Source organism: Belonocnema kinseyi, chromosome 7 (assembly GCF_010883055.1).
Source record: "Belonocnema kinseyi isolate 2016_QV_RU_SX_M_011 chromosome 7, B_treatae_v1, whole genome shotgun sequence".
Classification (NCBI taxonomy): Eukaryota; Metazoa; Arthropoda; class Insecta; order Hymenoptera; family Cynipidae; genus Belonocnema; species Belonocnema kinseyi.
The window spans coordinates 112,800,087-112,823,546 of NC_046663.1; the positions used below are offsets into that span (position 1 = coordinate 112,800,087).

The 23,460-nt window shown below is 34.2% G+C and overlaps 1 protein-coding gene across 1 annotated transcript in view; it reads right to left on the reverse strand.

The window, feature by feature from the left end:
• Nucleotides 1-23,460, reverse strand: part of LOC117176927 (calpain-C) — a 246,160-nt gene that overhangs the window by 104,303 nt on the left and 118,397 nt on the right. The window contains exon 3 of the mRNA XM_033367325.1: nt 23,327-23,396. Coding sequence (XP_033223216.1) covers nt 23,327-23,396 — 70 coding nt within the window. The remainder of the gene's footprint in view (nt 1-23,326; nt 23,397-23,460) is intronic.

Genomic DNA, 23,460 nt, shown 5'->3' on the forward strand with positions numbered 1-23,460 from the left:
AGCTCCAAGGAGATTATGTTGAAAAATAAAAAAAAAATTTACCCAAAAAAAATTGTTTTTATACTTCATTCTAAGGACTTATTGAACTACCCTCGTAATATACTAGGAAATGATTAAGAATATTTTCAGCATATTCCTACAATATTGTGTATTATTATAGTTGTCTTTATAGAGTATAGAGAAATTGATTTTATTCGTTGATGTACATATTAATGTATTTACAGGCAAATAAAACCTTCCAAACAAACGATAACAATCCGTTGAAACTTCTCAAATCTCCCAGCCTTCTCATACAAGGAACTGCGAAATAGTTTACGGCTCTCGGGTGCTAAGAAAATTTGCTGACCGTCGATATAAAGGATTTTTTGCATCCGAACCCAAATCTTGGTTTTGCATTCGAACAAAAAATGCACGATATTCGGAAAAAAGGGTCGGGGATAAAATTTTCATCCGTAAAAAATGTATTCACTTTATTGCTGCTTTAGTTAGCCAGTTACAAAGTCGACTTCCTGATAACATTGACATTCTTGAAAGTGTTGGCCTTCTTTCACCTGAAAATCGCTTGAAAAGTGAGCGAATCACTCCACTTGCTAAATTGATGCATGAAACTGCGGAAATCATAACGAAAATTGAGTTTCAGTGGTCAAAAATCTCTTCCATAGAATGGACAAATACGAGCAAGACTGTTCCATTTTGGATTGAGGATTTTCGTTACATTGATGCAGTGGATGAGAACCCATTTGCAGATTTGACAAATTTCGCAATTAAATGTTTATGTCTTTCGTGGTCTAATGGAGAGATTGAAAGAACTTTCAGTCAAATGAATGTAGCGAAAACACCACACATAAACAGAATAAATGATGAAACTTTAATTGCCATCCTTCATATTCGTTTTGGACTTCGAAGAGTGAATTTGTTGCTTGAATTTCAAATTTCCTCCTTCTGATCTGTCTCGTGTAGGCACTTTTTCAGCATACAAAGCTAGTCGAGGGCTTTGCATTATTTTTAAATCTTAGTAGTCACTCAAGATTTCAAATACAATATTTTTCATATTTTATTAATTTATCCTTACATTTTTTATACATATAAACTAATACGTACGTTTACAAAATTTTGTTTGACTACGAAATTGCTTAAAAATATATAATATATATTTATATATGTACATGTATTCCAAATAATAACAAATATATATCTTACGAGAGCATCTCGAAGTATCTTTATTTGGTTAATTTTACATTTGATGCAGAAAAATGATAGATAACTCCAATTCCCAATACAGAAACACATACTATAAATGATCCATTCTTATTTTTTCCGATTTTTACCATTTAAATACTCTTCTCGTGGAATTTGAAACGTCTAGTAGGATTTTAGTAGGATTTCTGTCTTCGTCTGGTAGGAATGTCTTGCGCAGACTTGGCAACACTGTCATGGTATATCTACTTACCTTATATAAGAAATCCGGGTTCCTCAAGTGTCAGGATTTCGTAGAAACCCTTAAACTTTCTTTCAGAAACCCTTATACTTTCGGTTGAGTGTCAATCCGCTGAACTTCCCTTTTCCCACAGGATCTAACCTATCTATCGGGATAATGATTACTATCCCACGGAGCCTCAACTATCTGAAGGAACTTTCTTATCTATCGGTACCTCTTTTATCCCATGGGAACAGAACTATCCCTCGTGACCTCGCTGCTCTCGCGGGATCTAACCTGTCTATCAGGACCATGAGACCTTCTTATCCCATGGCATCCCAACTATCCTTGCGGGAGCTACTTCATGCCCCGGACTTAGACTATCTATCGCGACTTTCACTATCCCACGAAACTTCTTTATCTCACGGGATCCCATCTATCCCTCGGAACCTCCTCAATTTTCAGTGATACGAAAATAAAAAAGTTAAGCATTTTAAATACTGTTTCGTGAAATGTTGATATTAGACATGTAATTATTATACTGACCCCCTTTATAAATTATTATTTCAAAAAATACAGTCAAACCTCGTTTATTACAACTCCTTCGAAACTTAAACATCTCGTTTATTGCAACTCAAAAGGGGATCTCACCACTCCGCATATCTGCAAGGTGGTGTCACAATACATTCCCACTTCCACGCTGTTATTGGCTTCAAGGAACATTTCACCATCAGTGGTGGGAGCTGAGGAAGTTGTGATTGACGAGTATCTTGGCTTGCAATAAGCGAGACTTTTATTAGCTTTATTGTATGTTTATGTCAAATTAGGGATGAAATAGGTATAAATCATCATATTATCATGCACAATAATAATAATTTGATGTGTTGATCAACCCGGTTTCGAGTTGCTTTATAATGAATGCATGGCACCTTATTTGGATATAACTTTTAATTATTCGGAAAAGAAATATTCTATCTAAATCTATTTTCACGTACGCTACCATTTTTTAAACTTTCGGATACAAATATTTATTATTTTGGAAATAAGCTTGTGAAAACTGAAAACTTGTGAAAACATCATAAATGAACGCTCCCTTATTTAATTATTCACAATTGTTTAATTACAAATACTACTACTTTGAAGATTACATAAATGATTAAGTTTTTAAACTACAAAAATGTTCCATTGAATAAAGTATTTTTTCGCGCGTGGCATATCGTCCTCGTTTTCATACCTTCTGTACGTACATTTTTACCTTATTACAAATATCATAAATATTGTAAATTAAATCTAAAACTCTAATTTTTCTATTTGAGATATGGTTAAGAATTTTTCTGTATTTTAAATCTGAAGCAAAACGTGAAGGAAGTTTAAAATGGGTAATCAGTTCCAAAAAAAATTGAAAATCATTGTACTGTTTCTAAAAAGTACTGATTGTTAAGGCTCCAAATCTAAAATTCGAAACGTTCTCAATTTTTATTTCAGTTTCGACTAATTTATAACTTTCGGAATTGTCAAGAAGTTTAGGATAACGTCGAAACATCTGCCTATACTGCTTAATCCTTTTATTACTTTTTCGGAACTATTTGAGATAAATTCTGCTTAAAATTTAGTATAGAGTAAGGTAAAAATAACCATAAATTGTGAGTCTTCGGTTATACCGGGCCTAAGTAAATCTGACATCAGAATGTCAGCTGAATAGATTTGTCGTTTTACCTAAGCTACTTAAAACACCTTGTCTATATTTCTTTCCATCCCAAATTTGCTGGGTCCTAGACTTTTAGTTAGAAAGGGGATAAGGTGACCGAGGACCTAGGTACCTCAACCTGACTAATGGAAGGAAGAGTCAGTCGTCAATGTACTGTCGTCGCGTCTCTTTGTATCTTCTGCACTTTGAAGTGAATAAACGCTAATTTATACTAACACCGAGTTCTTTATTCCAAAAATTAGATACATCAGATAAACTTAGGGTGAATCAGTGCAAGTACTTGTACTACTGGCAAATTTTCCACTGATATTATACAATTGATATTAATTATGTATAACTTTTAAAATCCTTTTATACTTGATAATTTCGACATCTTTCTGGCATCTAAAAGAATCATAGTTATAACTTATAGATCTCTTTAAAGAAAATTCATAACAATTTTTTAAATCATTATACTTTCATAAATTTGGTCTAATGGAAATATTTCACTTAAATAATTTGAAAATATATTTTATTTATGTTTAAACTGTATATTGAAATCTCCCAATCTGCCATAAAAATAGTTTTTTCTATTTTTTAAAACTTTTCTGAATATTGAAAATCATATCGATCGCTCCATGAAATGTATTCTCAATTTCTGGTAAGTCCATATAAAGAATACTTTTACGTTTATTGCATATGGAAATCAGGTAAGAGTTTCTCTGTGTATGGAGGCAAGTATATTTTTTGAAAATTTCATTGTTTGCAATAAAATAAACAAGCAAATACACAACATTAATACGCGCTTGTAGAGTGGCCTGTTTTATATTCTATCACCAAAAGTTTAAACGTGAAAATCGATAAAAATAGAATTGATTCCATGTACAGAGAAAGTCTAATCATATTATTAAATGGGATAACCGTAACTTGATTTTTTATACGGACTTACCTGCACTTAATTCCATATTGCATGTGACAGTCAATATACATTTTTTTGTTTCTTATAAAACTTAAAAAGTTCATTGAGATAACTTGGAAGCCATTTTGTTATCTACCAGAACCTTGGGCAACAATTGAGTACTCTACAATAGTGCATAAAACGCCACTTGCATCAATAAACATAATTTTGTACCTTTATTCACATATTAAATTAGATTTAAGGTAATGTTGAAGAAAAAATGTTGAGTATTAAGAATTCTCTAAATTTTTTAATTTTTGTTAGATTAACCTGTTTAACGAACTTGACATTCATTCTGGGACTCTTAAAGTCTAAAGAATATCAAAAGCTGATTCGACTTGTCCAATTCTTCAAAAGATAATATGGCTATATACAACTTTCAGTAACCAACCAGGCATATAGACAGACATACACCGGCAAAATTGTATCATTTTCAGACATGAATAAGGATGTAATAAATGAAATATATAACGCTGATAAGATTAATAATTTAATACGAGGTGTGTTTAAAAAATTAGGTGACTTTATGGTTTTCTCAAAAAATATTCACTTATTCCTCAATATTTATGTTGTCCCCTTCAAAATAATCCCCCTCAGATATAATACACTTGTGCCAACGCTTTTTCCAATCATCGAAGCACTTCTGATAATCATTTTGTGGTATAGCCTTGAGTTCTTTCAGCGATGCAGTTTTTATCCCCTCAATCGTTGAAAATCGATGTCCTTTCATGGGTCTCTTCAGTTTTGGGAAAAGAAAAAAGTCACTGGGGGCTAAATCCGGTGAATATGGAGGCTAAGGCATGACTTTGGTGCTGTTTTTGGTCAGAAAATCTTTCACAAGCAACGATGAATGAGCAGGTGCATTATCGTGATACAAAAGCCACGAATTGTTTTTCCAAAGTTCCGGACGTTTTTTGCGTATCGTCTCTCGCATTTCAAGAGTTTTAGAGCACTGGATTCCATTTTTCACACAAAATTTAATGCAAACTCTTTGCTCCATTTTTTTCGAAAGAAGAAAATCGCCGAGCACACCAAACCCTTCTAGCCTTTTACGCCTCTGCCAGAAAAACAACACGAGCTATATAGTCAAAACTGTGAACATATGATCGTGACGAGTGTACCAACACAACAAAATAAAAAATTTAAAATTTGAATGTACGTAGCCCGTGAAAATTGAAAAGTCACCTTACTTTTTTAACACACCTCGTATAGTAAAGGGTTTTAAGAATTGCGAGATCGAGTTGAAGGTATCAAAGTCGAATAGTCCTGATCTGGGTTAAAAACAGTAATGCCACGAAGGGCAGTCAGCATACGTACAAATCATTATTGCGTGTCATCATTCTGTAAGTGTCCGCGTGCTCGCGTAGTGTATTAAAACAGGAAGATTCCGTTATAAATGCGCGGAATCGGAGAATATCCGTTGTAGTTTGTCGCACGTCACGTCACCTTCAGGAATGCGATAAGTACCTGACTCGAGTACCTCGTGGATCACTTGACTTCCGTTTGAATTTCGTTTTGTGCTACCATAGCGGATATTTATGTTATAATCAGGCGAGTGCGATCAACTTCGCAAGAGGTCACAGCTTCTTCGGAGAATATTACATTAACGATAACGGATATTAACAAGTATCCATTGGGTAAGCACACATACATCCTGACATTGCACATTACGCACTGCATTTATGTCAATATTGCAAATAAATTCTTATGAAACCAGTAACAGAACATTAATTTATATAATACGCTTGAATATTTTTAAACAGAGTTAATTACTAATGGTCTAGAATTTAAATGGAAACTTTGACTTGTGGAAAAAATTGAAGTAAGTGAATTATAACTCAAGTTAAAATAATAGCGATATATAGTTAGCTTAATGTCCAGAATTCCTGAAAATAAGACGACCATATTTGGAAAACCACGATAAAATTTTCCTATTGCAATTCGAATAAAAAAAATTCATAAAACAGAAACGAAAAAAATTCTTTTTTTAGACAAAAATATAAAAAAAGGCAAGAAAAATGAGAAGGTAACCTACCAAAACCCCTTCCTCCTCTTCTTTATTTCTTTCGTCTTTTTTATTTTTATTATTATCAAATCACAAAAAAAAACATTTGTAAAAAATAATCACCAACGTTTCAACACTCCTACAGCATCCTTAACAAGGCAAGACAAATTTTAGTAGGTAGAGACAGCAACGAAACCACGATTAGGGAAAGAGCATCGTCGATTTGTTGCTTCTCATTTTTCTTTTCTCTTTTTTACTTTTGTCAAAAAATTGCTCTTCTTTTTTAGGAAAGTTTATATCTTCTTTCAAATTACAATAGGAACATTTTATAGTAGTGGTCCAATTTGGGTCGACGGATTCATGGTTTTATTTTCAGGAATTCTGCACTTTAACTTGATTATTGGACGGAAAATAGAATTATTAATTTGATTTTAATTTCGTTCAAATTTCTAAAAGTTTTATATAGTTAGCGATACATGATTCCAACTTTCTCAATATGACTTGGTAGATTTCATAAGGATCTCGTATCTGCTTTAATTTTTAAAATTCGTGAATATTTTGTATGTACTTTCTAGATTTTAGGGGAAATTATCACTGGTATTCTCGTAACTCATTTTTGTGATTTCTGAAGGATTTCGTAAATCACAAGGATTCCAAATATTTTACTTTTTGATTATGCACTAACTTTGAACGAAATTCCCGAATTATATATCCCTTATAGATATTTTTTCTGCAATATGAAATACGAAGCCTGTTAACTATAAATGAAAAGGCATTGCGAATTTCCTGAGGCGGATTTAAATTCGTTTGCAGAACGATTACGTTTCAACTGGTTATAAGTAGTAAGTATTACTAATATGAAAGCGCATTATTCAGATATCAGTACGGGCGCTCTGTATATAGCTGCTACCGGAAACTCTAGCCACAAACACCCATTTACGTTTCTTGTCATGACTTACAGCATAATTATCAGCTACGCATGCCTTTCTCGATCAGGGAGGGCATCACTCCTCCCAATGATCCTCTATCATCAATTCCACAATCATTTTCTTTCCTATCTATTAAATACCACTGAATTCGAAATGTATTTTTATTTTATTCTCATAGCCGATTGTGATTTTTGCGATTAAAGGTTTTACTTTAATTGACTTCCTCTCGATGAAATACGAAAAGTTTGTTTGAAAGAGCAAGTTGTAATCTTTTATAATAAATAAAAAGAGCGACTATATTATTTTGTAATATGAACGCTATTACAGTAATATTTTATTCAGGAGCATGTAGCTATCAGCAAGAAAAGGGCTAAAAAGTGCCCACACATATCACAAAATGAGTCAAAAGAAGTGCCGTGGGCCGAAATTTCGATCCAATTTTCAGATTTAAACAAAAAGTAAGTGTTTCAAATCCCACGGCGTTGCAAAGAGTACACTTTTTAATTTTTTCCCCTAAATTCTTTCAATCAGTAAATAAACAATTGATGTAGTCAAAGCAGACGGCATGCCCCTATAATAAAGGGTTCCATAGATTATTTAAATGCATAATCTGAAATAATTCCGAAACCGGTAGTTCCAAATCTTTATTCCAAAATTGTAAGGAAACATAACCGTATAAGGCTCAACGATATAAGTACAAAAAAATAAGAACCCAAATATAAGGCTAAAAAATGAGGTCTGAAACAATATGTTCCAAACTGCAAGTCCAAAAATTAGGTTCTAAATCATAATTTGAAAAAAAACGAAGTCCAAAAATATATTGCCTACACACGACGGACGAAAAGCTCGACCAAATTTCTGTGCACGCATATAATTTAGCGACTCGTGTCTATGAAACTGTCAAAATAAGATCTGTGTTTTCGCAAGGCTGCTATTACATATAAGAATCAACAATTTCTGATTTGATCGAAAATGATAAGATTCGAGGCAGAAAATCATTAAAATTAACGCTCAGCAGTATTAGTGAAATACATTCTTTTTTAGATTGCCATAAAAAGATGAGGTACCGTCGGCTTCAATCGTGCACTGTAAAAAAATTCAGGAATTTTCCTCACTTTTTAGTAGGGAAAACTCCACATTTTCGTTGGGGAAAATGATTTTCCCCAAGATTTGGCGAAATTTTTCCAAAGTTCTTATAATTCATTAAAAATAGGGGAAAATTCCCTAAAATTTAGGAAATTAGATAATATCTACAATTTTTGAGAAAATTTTCCTACAATAAGGGTAATTTATACGAAAGTTTTGGAATATTCCCTACAATTTGGTGAATTAAGCGATTCCCGTTAAATTTAGGAAATCGTTCCAAAACTAATGTTTGATTTGCGACGTAGATTAAGTAATTTTTTAAAAAATTCTTGAAGTGTGACTGTATGGTCAGGAAAATATTTTGCCCTAAAATATTCGATAAACTAGCACGATTAACACGATTTTCACTTTTGCATTAGAGGCGCGAGACAGTTTTGTGAAGAGCGACGAGTCGTGAAACATTGGAAACAACTGCCTGTTGTTTGTTATTGTTTTGCATATAAGAACTAGTGACACGTCATAACCTTATCGTTTACTTACCTAATTTTATTTATTTATGGATAAATGTGTTAAAAAATGGGGGCGCATAGATGTATAGCTCAAAACTGTCAATCTTTGTACGACTCAGCCCGCTCAAACGGAGGAAAAAAAGTGTTTTTCTCCGTTCCAAAAAATAAGGTTGAACATTGGCAACAAGTAATTAAGCGGATTAAAAGGATATGAGTGTTAAACCTGGATAGGTAGTGTGTAAAGATCACTTTTTAAAGGATCAGATAATTTGGAAAAAGGAAGTTTTAACTCCTGTTGGAACGATTATGGTGGTCCCTGGCTGACCGAAGGAACCGACTGGAGCCTCTACAAAGTGCCCGTAAAGTCAACATCTTATTCTTCTTATATATTTTAAAACTTTTTACCGATGCAAAAAAAACTGTTGCGATTATTCCGTGACCTTCTATAGGGAATTTTAACGTCGAATCCGAATTTCAACAATTTAACAGTTGATTTTGCTGTTTTTTCGAGTTTTTTAAAAAAGGAACCGAATGGGGACCCAATGGGGTCTTTGTGGGTACTTTGTAGAGGCTCCATTCGGTTTCTTCGGTCCGCCAGGGGTAGATATTAAGATTCGTTTACACCGATGACCTTCAACCTAAAACAATTGAATGTCCCTGGCGGTTTCAGGACTTCATTCATTTGTTAAGTTTTGATATGTTTCTCTTGTCTCCAAACATTTATTTACAATTACATTACGTTATTATTAAGTTTAAGTACTAATGTCTATTTTAATTGTAAAGAATGATTTTCTTCCAGTTCGAATGGTACAAGAAAGCTAACTTAAAACCAGGGGTTTTGCCATCTCAATTCCCAAACCTGCCCTGAGCATTGGTTCGAAGGCTGCTAAAAAACTTCTTCGCCTAATAAAGCGCGATTTCAGGCAAATGATGCTGAAATATCTAACAAAAAATGATCCTTCGAATAATGCTCAGGGTAGTTTGGAAATTAAGAAGGAAATTGAGATGACCCCGTGGTTTTAATTTAGGTTTCTTGTACCATTCTGAATGCAAGAAAATTTTTGATGAATCCTTAATAGATGCACTCACTTTACACGGGAATAGTGGGTAAAAACTTTTTTTAACGGATAGCACTTTGGTATCGTAAAATAATCAAGCAATTGATCAGACGCGATGGCTTATCTACTCCTTCATGGATATTCGAAATAAGTGAAAACAATATGTGCGTATTGACCATCCCGAAAGGGATGCCTTAGTTTTTCGTGATAGTGAGTCTGATGTTCTTATGAAAGTCAGACCGGCGATCAAATAAGAATCTTTTTAACCATTTTAGACAAAATTTGTAAAGACCGTTCGACCAGTTAGAGAAACTGTCTGGCTCTCTAAATTTTCACCATTTAACTTTGACCAATTATTTTTCTCCGCGTAGCTCGAAAGAAAATGCGCAAGGGTGCGACGAGCCGCCCCAGTTTGCACACAACTATGATAATCCCAAGAACGTCCTTGGGACGTTCCTAGATCGTCCTATGTCAGGCCAATCAACGTTTTTAAGACGTCCGATTTCCTAAAGATGACCTAAAGGCGTCTTAAAGACATGGACGTTCTCGGGGCACTTTCGTACTGACATTTCACGTTTTAAGAGCATCCCTAGGTTGACCATAAGACATGTTATAAAAGACGTCTTAGGGATGTCTCAAAGACGTCTCTAGGACATCTTTAATTTTCTTGCCCACTGGGGCCTGTCGAATTTTTCTAGACAGCAGTTCACATCTGGAGTAGAGAAAACTGTGACCAACAGGGCGGTTCCTTCAGAGCGAAGCTCTGCCATTACTACAGTCGAGCTGAACTTGCTTTTTATTATTATTAAATTTGAGGGATACTTCCGTAAATAATTAGTATTTTCATAAACATTTTAGGCAATATTCAATACATTTTGGGGAATTTTACCTATTTAAAGTTCTGGAAAATTCCCGAAAGTTTAGTTATTACTACACAATATCATAGTGAATTTTCCCCAACAAATCTCGGGAAAAATTCACCACTTTTTAGTTAATATTCCACAAGGATGTTTCAGAAATTTTCTTTACTTTTTGGGGAAAATTCGGCAAGAAATATTTTGAATTGTGACATTGATGTGTTTTGCATTCATATTTTTAGAAGGAAATGAAAGTAAAATAGTATTGACTGAAAGTTGGACCTAATTCTTTATATAAATTGTATAAATAAATACAAAATTAGGGCATTTTCCAAAAGATAGATTTCCTTTTTTTCAGCTGAATCTATGATGAAGTTATGTGAGACTTTGTAGCTAGATAACAATTGTTCATTGTTTAAGCAAACATGATAAATAAATGCATTAATTGGATATTATTATTATTATTATTATTATTATTATTCAGTAATTTGTTTTTTGGACCTAAGGTCGATACAAATGAGTAACAGTACAAGATACAAATACAGACAAAAAGTAATTATGTGCAACCAGATTAAGCAACAGAATAAAAAGAAGTAACTTACAAAAATTGTACAATCGAAAAAATTGTTTGAGGTTGTCAAGACAGTCACGTCTCCAGAATAAATGCTCTTATTTGTAGAATCTGCCTGACATACAATGCAACTTTGCGCAGCTCGTGTGGACAATTAGAGTTTAAAAGACTCAGCCAATACTGGCTGTTGACTGTCGTGGTTGCTGGGTGACCTAAGATTGATATTCTTGAGTCAGAATAGGCAGGACAAACAGCCAGCAAATGATAAAGGTCCTCTGATACTGACAGGTTGCATATAGGGCAGAGTCTAGCAGGGTCATAAGTAAATTTATATTCTCCAAAACGTATGCAACCCCTGATAGAGCCCAGAAGTCTAAGTTGAACAATAATAGAAGTTATATAAAGAGGTAATCTAAGGTGAAGATATGATTGAAAGTCCGGATAGAGGTTAAGATGTGGGAAGACTTGGAGCCTACTTGAATGGAGAAATCTTTCATAGTCGGAACGCCAGAGATAATCAGAAAAGTTATTTAGAAAAACATCCATATTTTCAATGAGCGACGTAGAATCCAAGTCTAGCCACATTTTCTCCGAGTTACATAGAGTAAACATATTTTTGAGCTGGAGAACCCAGTTATACTTCGGGTTGCAGTCAGGTTTTAAGGACATTACCTTCAATTTAAGAAAACATCTTTTAGGATACCTATCATCAGGCATACCCAACAACCTCGACAACCATCTCAGTGCTGACTTAAATATATCAAAAGTTAACCTTAATCTACCTGTCTCTTAGCGGAGGGCAAAATTCGGCGTGTATGTTGGTAAGCCCAGTATTTTTTTTAAAGAAAGAGGACTGTAATTTCTCGACTGAATCAAAGTACCTTAATTCCCAGACTTCTATTGCGTAAAAAAGAATACTAAGTGTGAGGCTACGAAAAAGGGTAGTCTTAGTTTTCCAAGCATTAGATTTAGATGCGAATAAAATTCTTGAAACAGCAGCCATAGGAATATTCGCAGCTGACATTCTTTTTATGAACTCTTTATGAAAAAGACCCGAGTCTGATGTGTTGACACCGAGATAGACAAATTCGCTCACTACCTCCAGCTGAGTCTGTGCGTAGAAGAATTTGTATTCACATGGCCGACCTTTGTGGTATACCATAATTTTTGATTTTGCTTCGTTGACCGTTAAAAAATTGTTCATACAGTATTGGGCAATAAGGTTAACTTTTACTTGTAAGTCAGCCTGAGAGTGAACGAATATGACTATGTCATCAGCATAAGCAAGTAGGATAACGTCACATAAGTGATCTATTGAAATTCCATGCATAACATGATTTCGTAAGTACTCTTCTAGATCATATATGAAAAGTGCAAAAAGGAGAAGACTAAGGATCTCACCTTGAAGCACCCCACAAGTTACCTTTACGGACGAAGTCAGACCCTCGTAAGTACGAATAGACATATGAGCGTTAGCATACAGATTTTTTATAATTTGAATAAGTTTAGTGGACATGCCTGTCCTTACGAGTTTGCTTCATAGGTGACAATGGTTTACTGAGTCGAAAGCCTTCTTAAAATCTATATAAAAAGCAACGCTTCGTCGCTTTGGGATAGACAAATGGATTTGAATTAAAGAAGTTAGGGTATAAGTATGATCAACACAACTTCTTCCAGGCCTGAAGCCGGCCTGATTTTCTGGGAGAATGTTTACCTCGTTGACCCACGCAGTCAATCTCGTCAACAGGATCTGAGAAAAGATCTTAGTAATAGTATTTATAAGGGCAATTCCCGGTAATTATGAGGGTCAGATTTATCACCCTTTTTATGCAACATAAATGTATGTATTTTAGCCCAGATAGCTGGGATTCTTTCCTCATTCCAGATCACGTTGAAGAGGAGCCCTAAGCAATCTACCCAATTTACTGAAAGGTTTTTGAAAAATTCATTGGGAATCCCATCCTCGCCCGGCGCTTTATTGCGTTTACATTTCAATAAAGATGCTTTAATTTCATCAATCGAGATATCACAGTCCAATAATGGGTGTTTGTTTACAATATACTGTATGCAAATGGGAGCCTCAATCGGATAAAGAGAAAAAAGAAGGTCTTGCCATGCATGCCTGCTTGCATTGTTAGTCGAAGGAGACCTCTTCTTGGACCTACGTAACTCCAGAAAAGATCTTTTGGTTTCTAGATATTTTTCAACCTCCGCATCGGCAAAACCCGACCTTTTAAAGACATTTAAAGATTGTCTAAGCCTACGGCGCGTGACTCTACATTCTTTATCATCCCAAGGTTTCTTTCCTGGAGTATGCCATTTAGGCTTAGCGAGTAAATTTAACTTGTCGGCAACAGATGAGACTGTGAGAATTAAATTATTATTTAGAGTATTTATCTCGCCACTGGAGTACGCAGAGTTCTCAGAAATAGACATTTCATGTATATAGTCACATTTGCGGTTTTCATTCCAAATTATTTTATTGTACAATAAAAACGAGTCTCCATTTACATTTGTGTCCATCAGGCCTATTGCGCCAATATTGCACGCAACAAGATCGTTAACACTCATACCTTGAAATCCAAGGAAAGTATAATTTCCTGGAAAATCTTTAGGGAATCTCCCATTTAATATCATTAGCTCACCACTCTCAAGAATTTTAACAAGACCTCCCCTCTTGCGTTGACTTCAGAGTCCAATGATCTTCGCTTATACAAAAGTCTGCTCGAACAGCTTCGCATCCATAGATGGTTTAAAATAAACATTGCCCACAATAAATTGAAATGCCCTCCGCCAACATTTAACAAAAATACATGTAGGAGAAATTAATAAAATTTCAAAGTTAAATACAGCCTTATTTATATAAATTGCTAAACCCCCACTAGGGCGGCCGACTCTAATAGAACGTTGTGCATTACTGACAATAGCGGTGTGATCAGGGATCCAAATGGAGGATTCTAAATTCTTTAAAGTTACCCATGTCTCGCACAGGCAGATGTTGTCCGAGCTGAGTACGTAATTTGCGATATCAGAAAAATTCGAAAGGCCGTGAGTATTCCAGAAAAGATGTGAAGATTGCTGCTCTTAGAAGATTGAGACATGTCATCCTGATTAGCGACTTCTTTCTCTGCTGCAACTTGCTAAACCTTAACAGGCCTAGTAGGTTTTTGACATTTAGACTGAGTATAGGGCTTTTCGCTCTTGCCTTTCCTCTAGGGATCTGTCAAGTGTGACAGAAAGGTTTAATTCTCTGAAAGCTGCGCGTTTGTTGAGAACCTCCTGCTTCCATCTGCTAGAACTGAAACGCACCAGGACGAGCCTATTGCCTTGCATTCTCCCCAGACGATAAATGGTGTCAATGTTCGACTCATTCAGTCAGAGACCAGCTCTAGTGAGAATATTAAGAACGAATGAGAAGAGATCCCTGTTAGATTCCTCATCGTCCGATAGGTTGTGAATCAAAACATTGCATGAGCGGGCTTGTCGCTGAAGAAAGTCAACCTGTCGCTTGAGTAAACCGCACTTTTCCTCTAATTCCTGATGAGTTTCTTTTAGCTTTTTATACTGTGCTTTGGATTTGCCAAATTCGATCTTTAGAGCATCAAAATGGGACTTCAATTGAGCTGTGTCAGTTTTAAGAAGTTTGACGTCCTTTTTGGTTTTCTCTGTGTCGGCTTTGATGGAGTTTAAAAGTTTTAGCACATTTGAATCGCCACTCATTTTTGTAAATATTAGCTACTTCCAATGTTGGAGATAAGAGCGATCGAAAATAGCTGTCACCTCACACACACACACACACTCACACACACACACGAACACAGCGTGCTAAGCCTGGACAAATCACGCACACTACCTGGGGGCAACGCGAAATTTATAAAGATGTCTGTTGAAGACCACAAGTTCCTCAGAGAGACATGAAATCGTTCAGAATTCTGACAGAAAATCACAAAAACTCGAACAAAAACTCATCCCGAAAGGTGTCACAGCACAAAACGAGCGCGATAATAGATAAAGAAAAACTTTAGCACTTGAAACTCTACGTCAAATCAAGAAATTCATACGCAGCACGAGAGACACGTGTTGCTCACACCGGCGCCATATTGTCACTCCATTAATTGGATATATTATTCCATATATAATTTAGTTTTTACAGCATAATCAACTACTACATACAGCCATATTCCTTGCTGCCATAATTTGTAAATAGGAAAACAATTTTCCTCTGTTTGAACAAATATAATTAAAAAATGCATCATTTGACCATTTTTCAACAAATTAGTTTCATTTTTACAACACAATTTTTTTAGGATGATACTTTGCAATAAGAGAAAAATCAAGTCATCATATAATGAATTTAATAAACAAATGAATAATTGGATTATTTTTCAGTAGTTAAGTTCTTCTTAAGTAGAATAAATTAAAAATATCACCGTAAATGGTATTTTTCTGCGACAGTAAAGGCAGGCTCTATTCGAATACGATCGAAACAAGCTTTGCCTTAGCTTCAGTAATCTAAGGAATAACCCGAAGAATTTGTACACGAAGAAACTTTTAGTTGTAAAATTTGATATTATAATATTTATGTTCATAACAAGACAATAGCAAGACAGGATATAGCGTAACTATTTTAAGAATTACTATTGTGAATATTAAATTGAGCTGCCGGATCGAATAAGGGCACATACATTTTTTTCGGCTTGAGCGAAATTAGTTCTTATGGGTTTCAAAATTTGTTTGGAACATTAATTTTTGGAAATTCAATCACTGCAAGAAATTTTTGTGAATTCAGTAAAAAAATGTTTTCAGAATTCTGCTTTTCGTCCTGTCAGGTTTCATTTGCGCTCGCGCCGAAAAAATGTATGGTCCCTTATTCGCTCCAGCAGCTCTAATGTAAAGCTACTGAGTTTATTAGAATAGATCAGAACAAAGTTTCTATAACCCCTAGAAAAGACTGTATAATTTACAAAACACAATAGTAAAGACAAATAACAAAAACTGCCATGGTCGGTAGAGCAAAATAAAAAGAAATTTACATTCACTATTATATATTTAAGAGTTTGTCATAAGGACAACCGCGGGATTTCATCGGGATCGGGTCCCATTTTAGAAAATTGCATCCGTTCCAGCGGAAACGAGGTAAAATTTTAGTTGTAACCACGTAACACAACCGTAAGATAGGTGGTTAGTCTGCGATAGACTCAATATGATTATCCGGTAAAGCTCTCGTGCACCCTGAGGACACGGCGCGATACAAGCACGGCCGTCTTCTGCATTTTTCCCACAAGACTCTTAGCATTCCTTTGACATCCAGGGATGAATTCCAGGCTATAAACCAGTTAAAGCTTGGTATTTCCAAGGGAACCGATGATCAGGACGATTAGCTTAGCAGAATATTCTGGGCATAACCCTCGCAACTCGCTCTATCTCTTTTTTTTATTCTGCTCGGTTGTGATAAGTTTGAGCATAAGCGGCACTACTTATTATCGATAAATGTCAATTGACTCTATTTCCCTAGGAACGTTTGTCGGAGCGGAATTATTGGATTAATATCGCAAGAGTGACAGAGATGTTGCACTCATTATAAATTTTAGACATCATTTTAGACATCGAGTTGAAAATTTAGGATAATGAATAAGAAGCACTAAGAAAGGTGGGTCTGGTCCTAAACTTTAATAATTATAAAAAAAGAAAAAAAAATTATTTACAACAAAAAACTTTCTTCATAATTATAAAAATTTAGGACCAGACCCACCATTCTTAGTGCTTTTTATTTAGTATCGCAAATTTTCAACTTCCATCAAAATCAATGTTCAGAAACTATGTAAATAAAAAACAAAATTCAATAATTTTAACATAAAAAATCAATATATCAAAAACTATTCAAGATATCGATTTTAAATTTTCAGATCCGTGTGACTCGCAAAAAATCCTCCAGGAATCCACATTAAATATTTGTCGCCACGGATATCATAATCTCCCCTATACTAAGCTGAAATAGCAAAAAGCGCATTAGAAGGAAGCAGAGCTGGTGGGAATCGAACACGGATCTCCGGGGTAGCAAAACGGAGACTTTTTCTTGTGATGAAACAAATTATGAAATTTAGGAATTTAACTGGCAGGATACGGATTATAAAAATCGTACATTTGACACAAACATGGGTTAGCCTAACGCGGCAACTTTAACCGACTGTGTATAGGGCTGGAATTCGTCAATTGAAACAATTTTCTTTAAATTAATCGAAAATTTATTCAGAAATACGATGGTTTTATTAAAATTGCAATTTTATTTTATCTAACAAAGTTATATTTGAAAATATAAACAATTTTCACAAAAATTTCATGATTTTTTTTTAAAAGCTGAGTTGGTTTTTTCAATTCGCTCCAAAAAATATGTTTATGTGAAACTAAGAAAGTAAGAGTTTTTTGGTGTAGCGGTAAAACGTTATTCAATTAATTTATCGTAAATTTCGTGAAAAGAAATTTATTTTACAATTCAAAAAATACTTGTTATATATAATATTGATAAGCATAACACGAATAAACAACAGAAATTGCTTAAATTTCTTTCATTGAATGCAATAAACTAGATACTATTACAAGTTATTTGCGAACTCGCAGCATATGTTAGCTACATACACCCTTCATAAGGCCTTGTCACACCATAAGCACTTGTAAATTTTTTCATGGCCAAGAGAACTGGAACAAAAATTACAGCGCTTCTGTTTAGAGATTTTATTGTCAAAAAATTCGTCTCTGATATGCATTTCCTCTGGTAAAGTGCGAATTCAATATAATATTATCAAAATAAATTAAAAATAATGTAATGATCAATAAAAGTATCCTCTCCGGCAGAAAATGCTTGTAAAAATACCATTTTTGATTTACACAAATTACGGATTTTGTCACGTTCCATACGAACTGGGCGTAAAATACCCGACTGCAATTTCTCCATACTTGTAATTTGCACACCAAGCGCACCCTGAAGCTGCCGACCAACGCTCCAAATCTTAACACTTAAGATCCCCCCCCCCCCTCTGGACGCGGAAACTTCAACATCGACTTCTTCCAAAGTGGCACTAGTTTAAAAATTCGCTCGGGTTACGCTACACAGTCCATACCCTGAGGGTTCAAAATCCTCATGAACTTCGGCGCATATGACGTCATTTGGTACTGACTTTCCTATTTCAAATGGGCATTTTTTCAAAGCACTATATTCAAGTATTTTTGCTCTCATTACATCTTTCTATTGAGAATGGTAATTTTTCTAACTTATTTTGTATCTTCTTATTCAAACATTATTAAACTTGAAGTATATTAATAATTGACATGGAAAAAGTATTTCTTCGTATTGCTGTGGCAATTAATACTAATTTCTGGACTAAATCCTAGATTGTCAGCAAATTCTTGTAAACATGAGTCATATGATGCCAAATTTTACAACCAATAGTTTCTCTGTGCATGTGAATAAACCTTATTTTCCAAAAATTAACATTTAATTAGATAAAGATATAAACAAACATTAATTATATCAAACTAGCTTCATCTAGTTTCTGTTACACATATATAGTCATTTTTTAGCCCACCAGTCCCCGGCTATGAACATTTTTTTTGGTGTTCACCATGTCCAAAGACAATGATATATCGCTCTCAAAGTTTAGAATTTCGGAAATGAGAAAATAAATTGCGTTTGAGTATTTATTTTGAGTAATAATTATGAAAAAAATTATTCGAGTCAAAATAAATATGAAAAACTGTTTTCGTTATTTTTGTGCTCACTGCGTGAACACGGATTGAGATATCGTGTTTAAAATTTGACAGATTAAATAAAAAGCTCTAAAGAACGTTTACATACATCAATATGTTTATAATTTGAAAGGAAATTTATTTATAAATTGATAAAATAGGATATTACCATTCGATTTGTGTCGCTTTGCAGATCATTTTTGGTTTGATGCATTTTAGATTTTTGGATTTGCGTATATTGAGCACTGACACAAATTTTGGACTAAATCATCTAAACATTTAAAAATTAATATAAACAATAAAATTTGTACATTCGTTGCAAATCAACAAATAAGTATCTGCACACACGTAACCTAACAACATTTTTAGAGCATTTGTAGCGATTTCTAGCTGGGAAAAAAGAAACTTTGAACGTCGATAACGTCGAGATCACGTGACTAAGTTCGTTCATGAAATTTTTACGTAGAATGATTTTAATTTTTTGGTCCTCACTACGTCTACTAAGGATTGAGATATCGTGTTCAGGATTTAGAAAGTTGTTCAGAAAGTTTAAAATTTGTGTCAGTGTTCGTTATACGCGTATCAAAAAATCTGAAATGCATCAAACCAACAATTATCCGCAAAGTGCAACAACTCGAATGGTAATATCCTATTTTATCAATTTATAAATAATCTTTATTTAAAATTATAAATATGCTGATGTATAAAAACGTTCTTTAGTGCTTTTCATTTAATCTGTCAAATTTTAAACACAACATTTCAATCCGTGTGGACACAGTGAGCATAAACAAAAAATTAAAATGATTTTGCATATTCACTTTCTCTCGGATAATTTTTTCCCCCAAATTATTATTTAAACTAAATATACAAACGTAATTTATTGTCTCATTTCCTAGATTCCAAATTTTGAGAGCGATATATCGTTGCTTTTGGACATGGTGAACACAAATAAAAAGTTCAAACTGGGGACTGGTTTGGTCACGTGGTCACCGAAGAGCATGCCATTAAATAATATATTAATAGTATATTTATTTACTAAGATTGACAAAAAATTGTAAGTACCAGTGGCATATTCGATGAAATATATAATATATGACAATCGTCTTTCCATACTGATGTTGCCGTTTTATAATTATGCTGCCGTAATAAATGTATTAATCAATGGTAATTTCTATGTTGAGTAGCAATTATGTAACCAAGTTCTCTGGGCGGATGTGGCCAGTCGAGGATTATGAATATCATTGTGAAGGTCGTATTTAAATCAGTCAGTGTCATCTAGAAAGAAAACGCATTCTTAACTACAGAGACAACACTTATTTTAAATGCCATCTATCGAACCAAATCTTTTTTTTAAATTGATCTCCTGTTATTGGATGCGTTCAAATCCAATTACCTGATCAAAGAAAATAAGTTGAACCTTTCCCGTTAGAATAATAAAATAGAACCCCAGACCAAAAACTTACAAAAGTTTTTTTGCATGTAATACCTAAATATATACCTTAATAGAAGCAATCATGAAATCATACATACATATGTATATATAATTTTCACGAAATAAAATTGTAACGCTATTGAAGGTTGTGAATTAAACTGAATGTGACAAAGTTATTTTTATTAAAAATGGAGTGGCTGCGATTTAATCACAAAGTCTACTGATTTCGCAGACTGATCAAGCACCTTCCTGCGACCTTTGCATTGTCAACAAAGAGATAATCGAACGACAAAGAAAAATGGCTTTTGCACAAAGATTCAAAGAGTGTTTACTCTTTCAACGTTCTAGCGACCTCGAAATCGTCCGAACCCTGAAATCGACATGCAACCTTTCGAGAACGTGGGAGAGAGCTCGATCTCCTGTATAGATGAAGAGGCTAAAAGCCAGAGCTGTATAATATAAGCTGTATAAAGCTGTAACAGTTTTTATAAAACGTCTACTGAATGTTCATGAACACGTCCTTGTTCCTGGGACATCCAATCTGAATACAAGAGAAATCTTCAGTGATCGATATCAGTGCAATGTCTGATTTTAATCTTTCTTGCTCCGGTGAGACAATAGGGACATCTGATAACATACATGTTGAGTTTGAATTAGGTACTTTATAAGATCTTCAAAATATATTTTATATTTACTTAGAATTATATTAATCAGGGATGTTCGAAAACTTCCTACTAGCCAAAGAGTAACCAACCCTTAGTGAATTCCATATACAACGCCTAGAAACTGACAATAACAACCCTTAGAAAAGGTCCATAACAATTCTTAGAAACATTTCATTAGAACAGCCATAAGATGACAACATTAAATAAAAACACGATCAGCTTAAAATAACAATACCTTTCAACGATATTAACAACCCTTAGCAATGATAAATAACGACATTAGGCAATGGAAAGAAAAGTTCTTAACATCGGACAATAATAAACTCTAGAAACGGAAAATAACAACCTCAGCAACTGTCAATAAATATCCCTACACATTTTTAGCAACATCTCCTAACAAAGGTATAGCCACTCTATGCAACGTTCATGCAAAGGCGAATAAGAACTGTGATTACCGACCTTTGGACCATACGATAACCATCCGTATTAATGGTCAATAATAACCCTCAATAACGACCCTTAGCAACGAAAAAGATCAATTCCTATAGACTCTTAATATAAACTGTCAAAAATAAGTATAAGCAATGGTCATTAAAAACCCCTAGTAAGGAAATAGCCAGATGCGCACACACAAAATACCTCGCAAAATACGAGAAGTGACGATCGTCAACCGCTAATGAACAGAGCGGGTGGCTATCCAACTGGGTGGTTCAGACTGTAAAGGATGATAAAAGACAGATTTTCTGGAAGATAAAACTTTATTCCTTATATCTGATAAAGAAAAAATTGAAAATATGATTCTAATTTCAATAAAGATGTCCGCAAAAAGTATCTCTATATACATATTAATATAATACTGTATTCTTGGAGAGAAATATACAACTTAGTAGTAATTTATTAAAAAAAAAAAAAAACGTTGACGGTGGTGCAGTGATTGTCGTGGGAAGGCTTTGTGTCTTTTACATATGCATATGGTTTTCTCATTTTACTTTTTGTTCCAATATAAGAACCAATGGGTCATCGTACAGCCGATGAGTATCTACTGAGGAAAGAGCTGAAGGCTAGTTTCCAAGAGACGAGCAAAGCGTATCATTACGCACTATCGCCGGCATTTTGCGAAGCACGCTTGCTCCAATGCTCTTGCATGTAAAAAGAAGGAAACCGGAACGACCCGTTCTGCAGCCATCTTTCACTGTTTTCCACTCTTTTTATTATGTATTCCCTTTGCTTTTATGCACTACAATTTGATAATTTTGCAATGCAAGCCAATTGAGAAATGATAGTACATTAATTAACGTTAAATTCGATTTTCAAAATACTCAATAACCAGAATTGAATAATTTCTACTTAATAATGCTTAAGGGCATGTGATACTTACAGTTTCCCCGGCTTTTTTCCCCAAAAATGAAAATTCTTAAAAACTGAATTCGGAGATGCTATAAAATATCATAATAGAGGTCCCCAGACTCTTTTTGGAGGGATAATAAAAAAATTATTGTCCTAAAGCAAAACTTTATGCATATGAATTATTTTGAGGTTACGTCGTTTTTCATCTCTGCCTTTCCGATAATCTGGAAATTAATTATGAAATAAACTTTTTTGATTGGCTGCAAACAAGGTTAGTTCCGGGAGCTTAGTTACACGCACGTTGTTAGCAATATCAAAAAAATTTTGATAAAAAAACACAAAAAACGTGTGCAAGGACGTCCGTTAGCATGTTCGCTATCATTTCCCAGATTTTGAAGGCAAAATATTTCTTATCCTAGGAAAAAAGCTGGGGGAACCTAAAACTGGTAAAATCGAGAATTTTCTAAGTATTACATGCCCTTAATTGCTGATACTATAATTTATTGTTAGAATTAGGGCTTTGAAAGAAGAAATAATTGAAGGGTTTAAAACTGCTCCATATTTAATAGAGGCAAAACATAAAAATAGCAACTGAATACAGTGTTATAAGAAACACTACTCATAAAGAAATCTCTACCATATCAGCACGCATATCGAAACTTTATAGATCACGCTCGACTAGGCTGAGCCTAGATGTTCTAGGAATCCAACAGTATGTGACTATCTAATCCATACTATTTTTGTTTGCTTTTTGTTTTATTCTTATTCTGACGACTGTTGCTGACTAAGTTTGCCAGTAACATTATTTCATAAATTATTAATTATAACACTGTGCGCAAATGTATGTTTTTTCAGATAGAACAGACAATATAAGGATATCAAGATTCTCTGAATACTTTTATGTGGGTAGCTCATATAATAGATCAATTCAGAGAACGCGGATCAAGTTTATCCAAAATGCAATCGCATTATGTGTAAAAATACATTTCCTTGAGTGTATAATGCTTTGAAAATCTACCATGGGAGAATTACATAAATAATTAAATATATTAGTGAACTTACCCATTTTTCCAGGAATGACGTCGAATTGTGCTGGCACATCGCTTACGAAAATTGGTCGGTTGCATAATTCCTGAGAAAAAATTGTTCAAAAAAATGTATCAATTAACAAATAAAAACTTATTTTTCATTAGGAA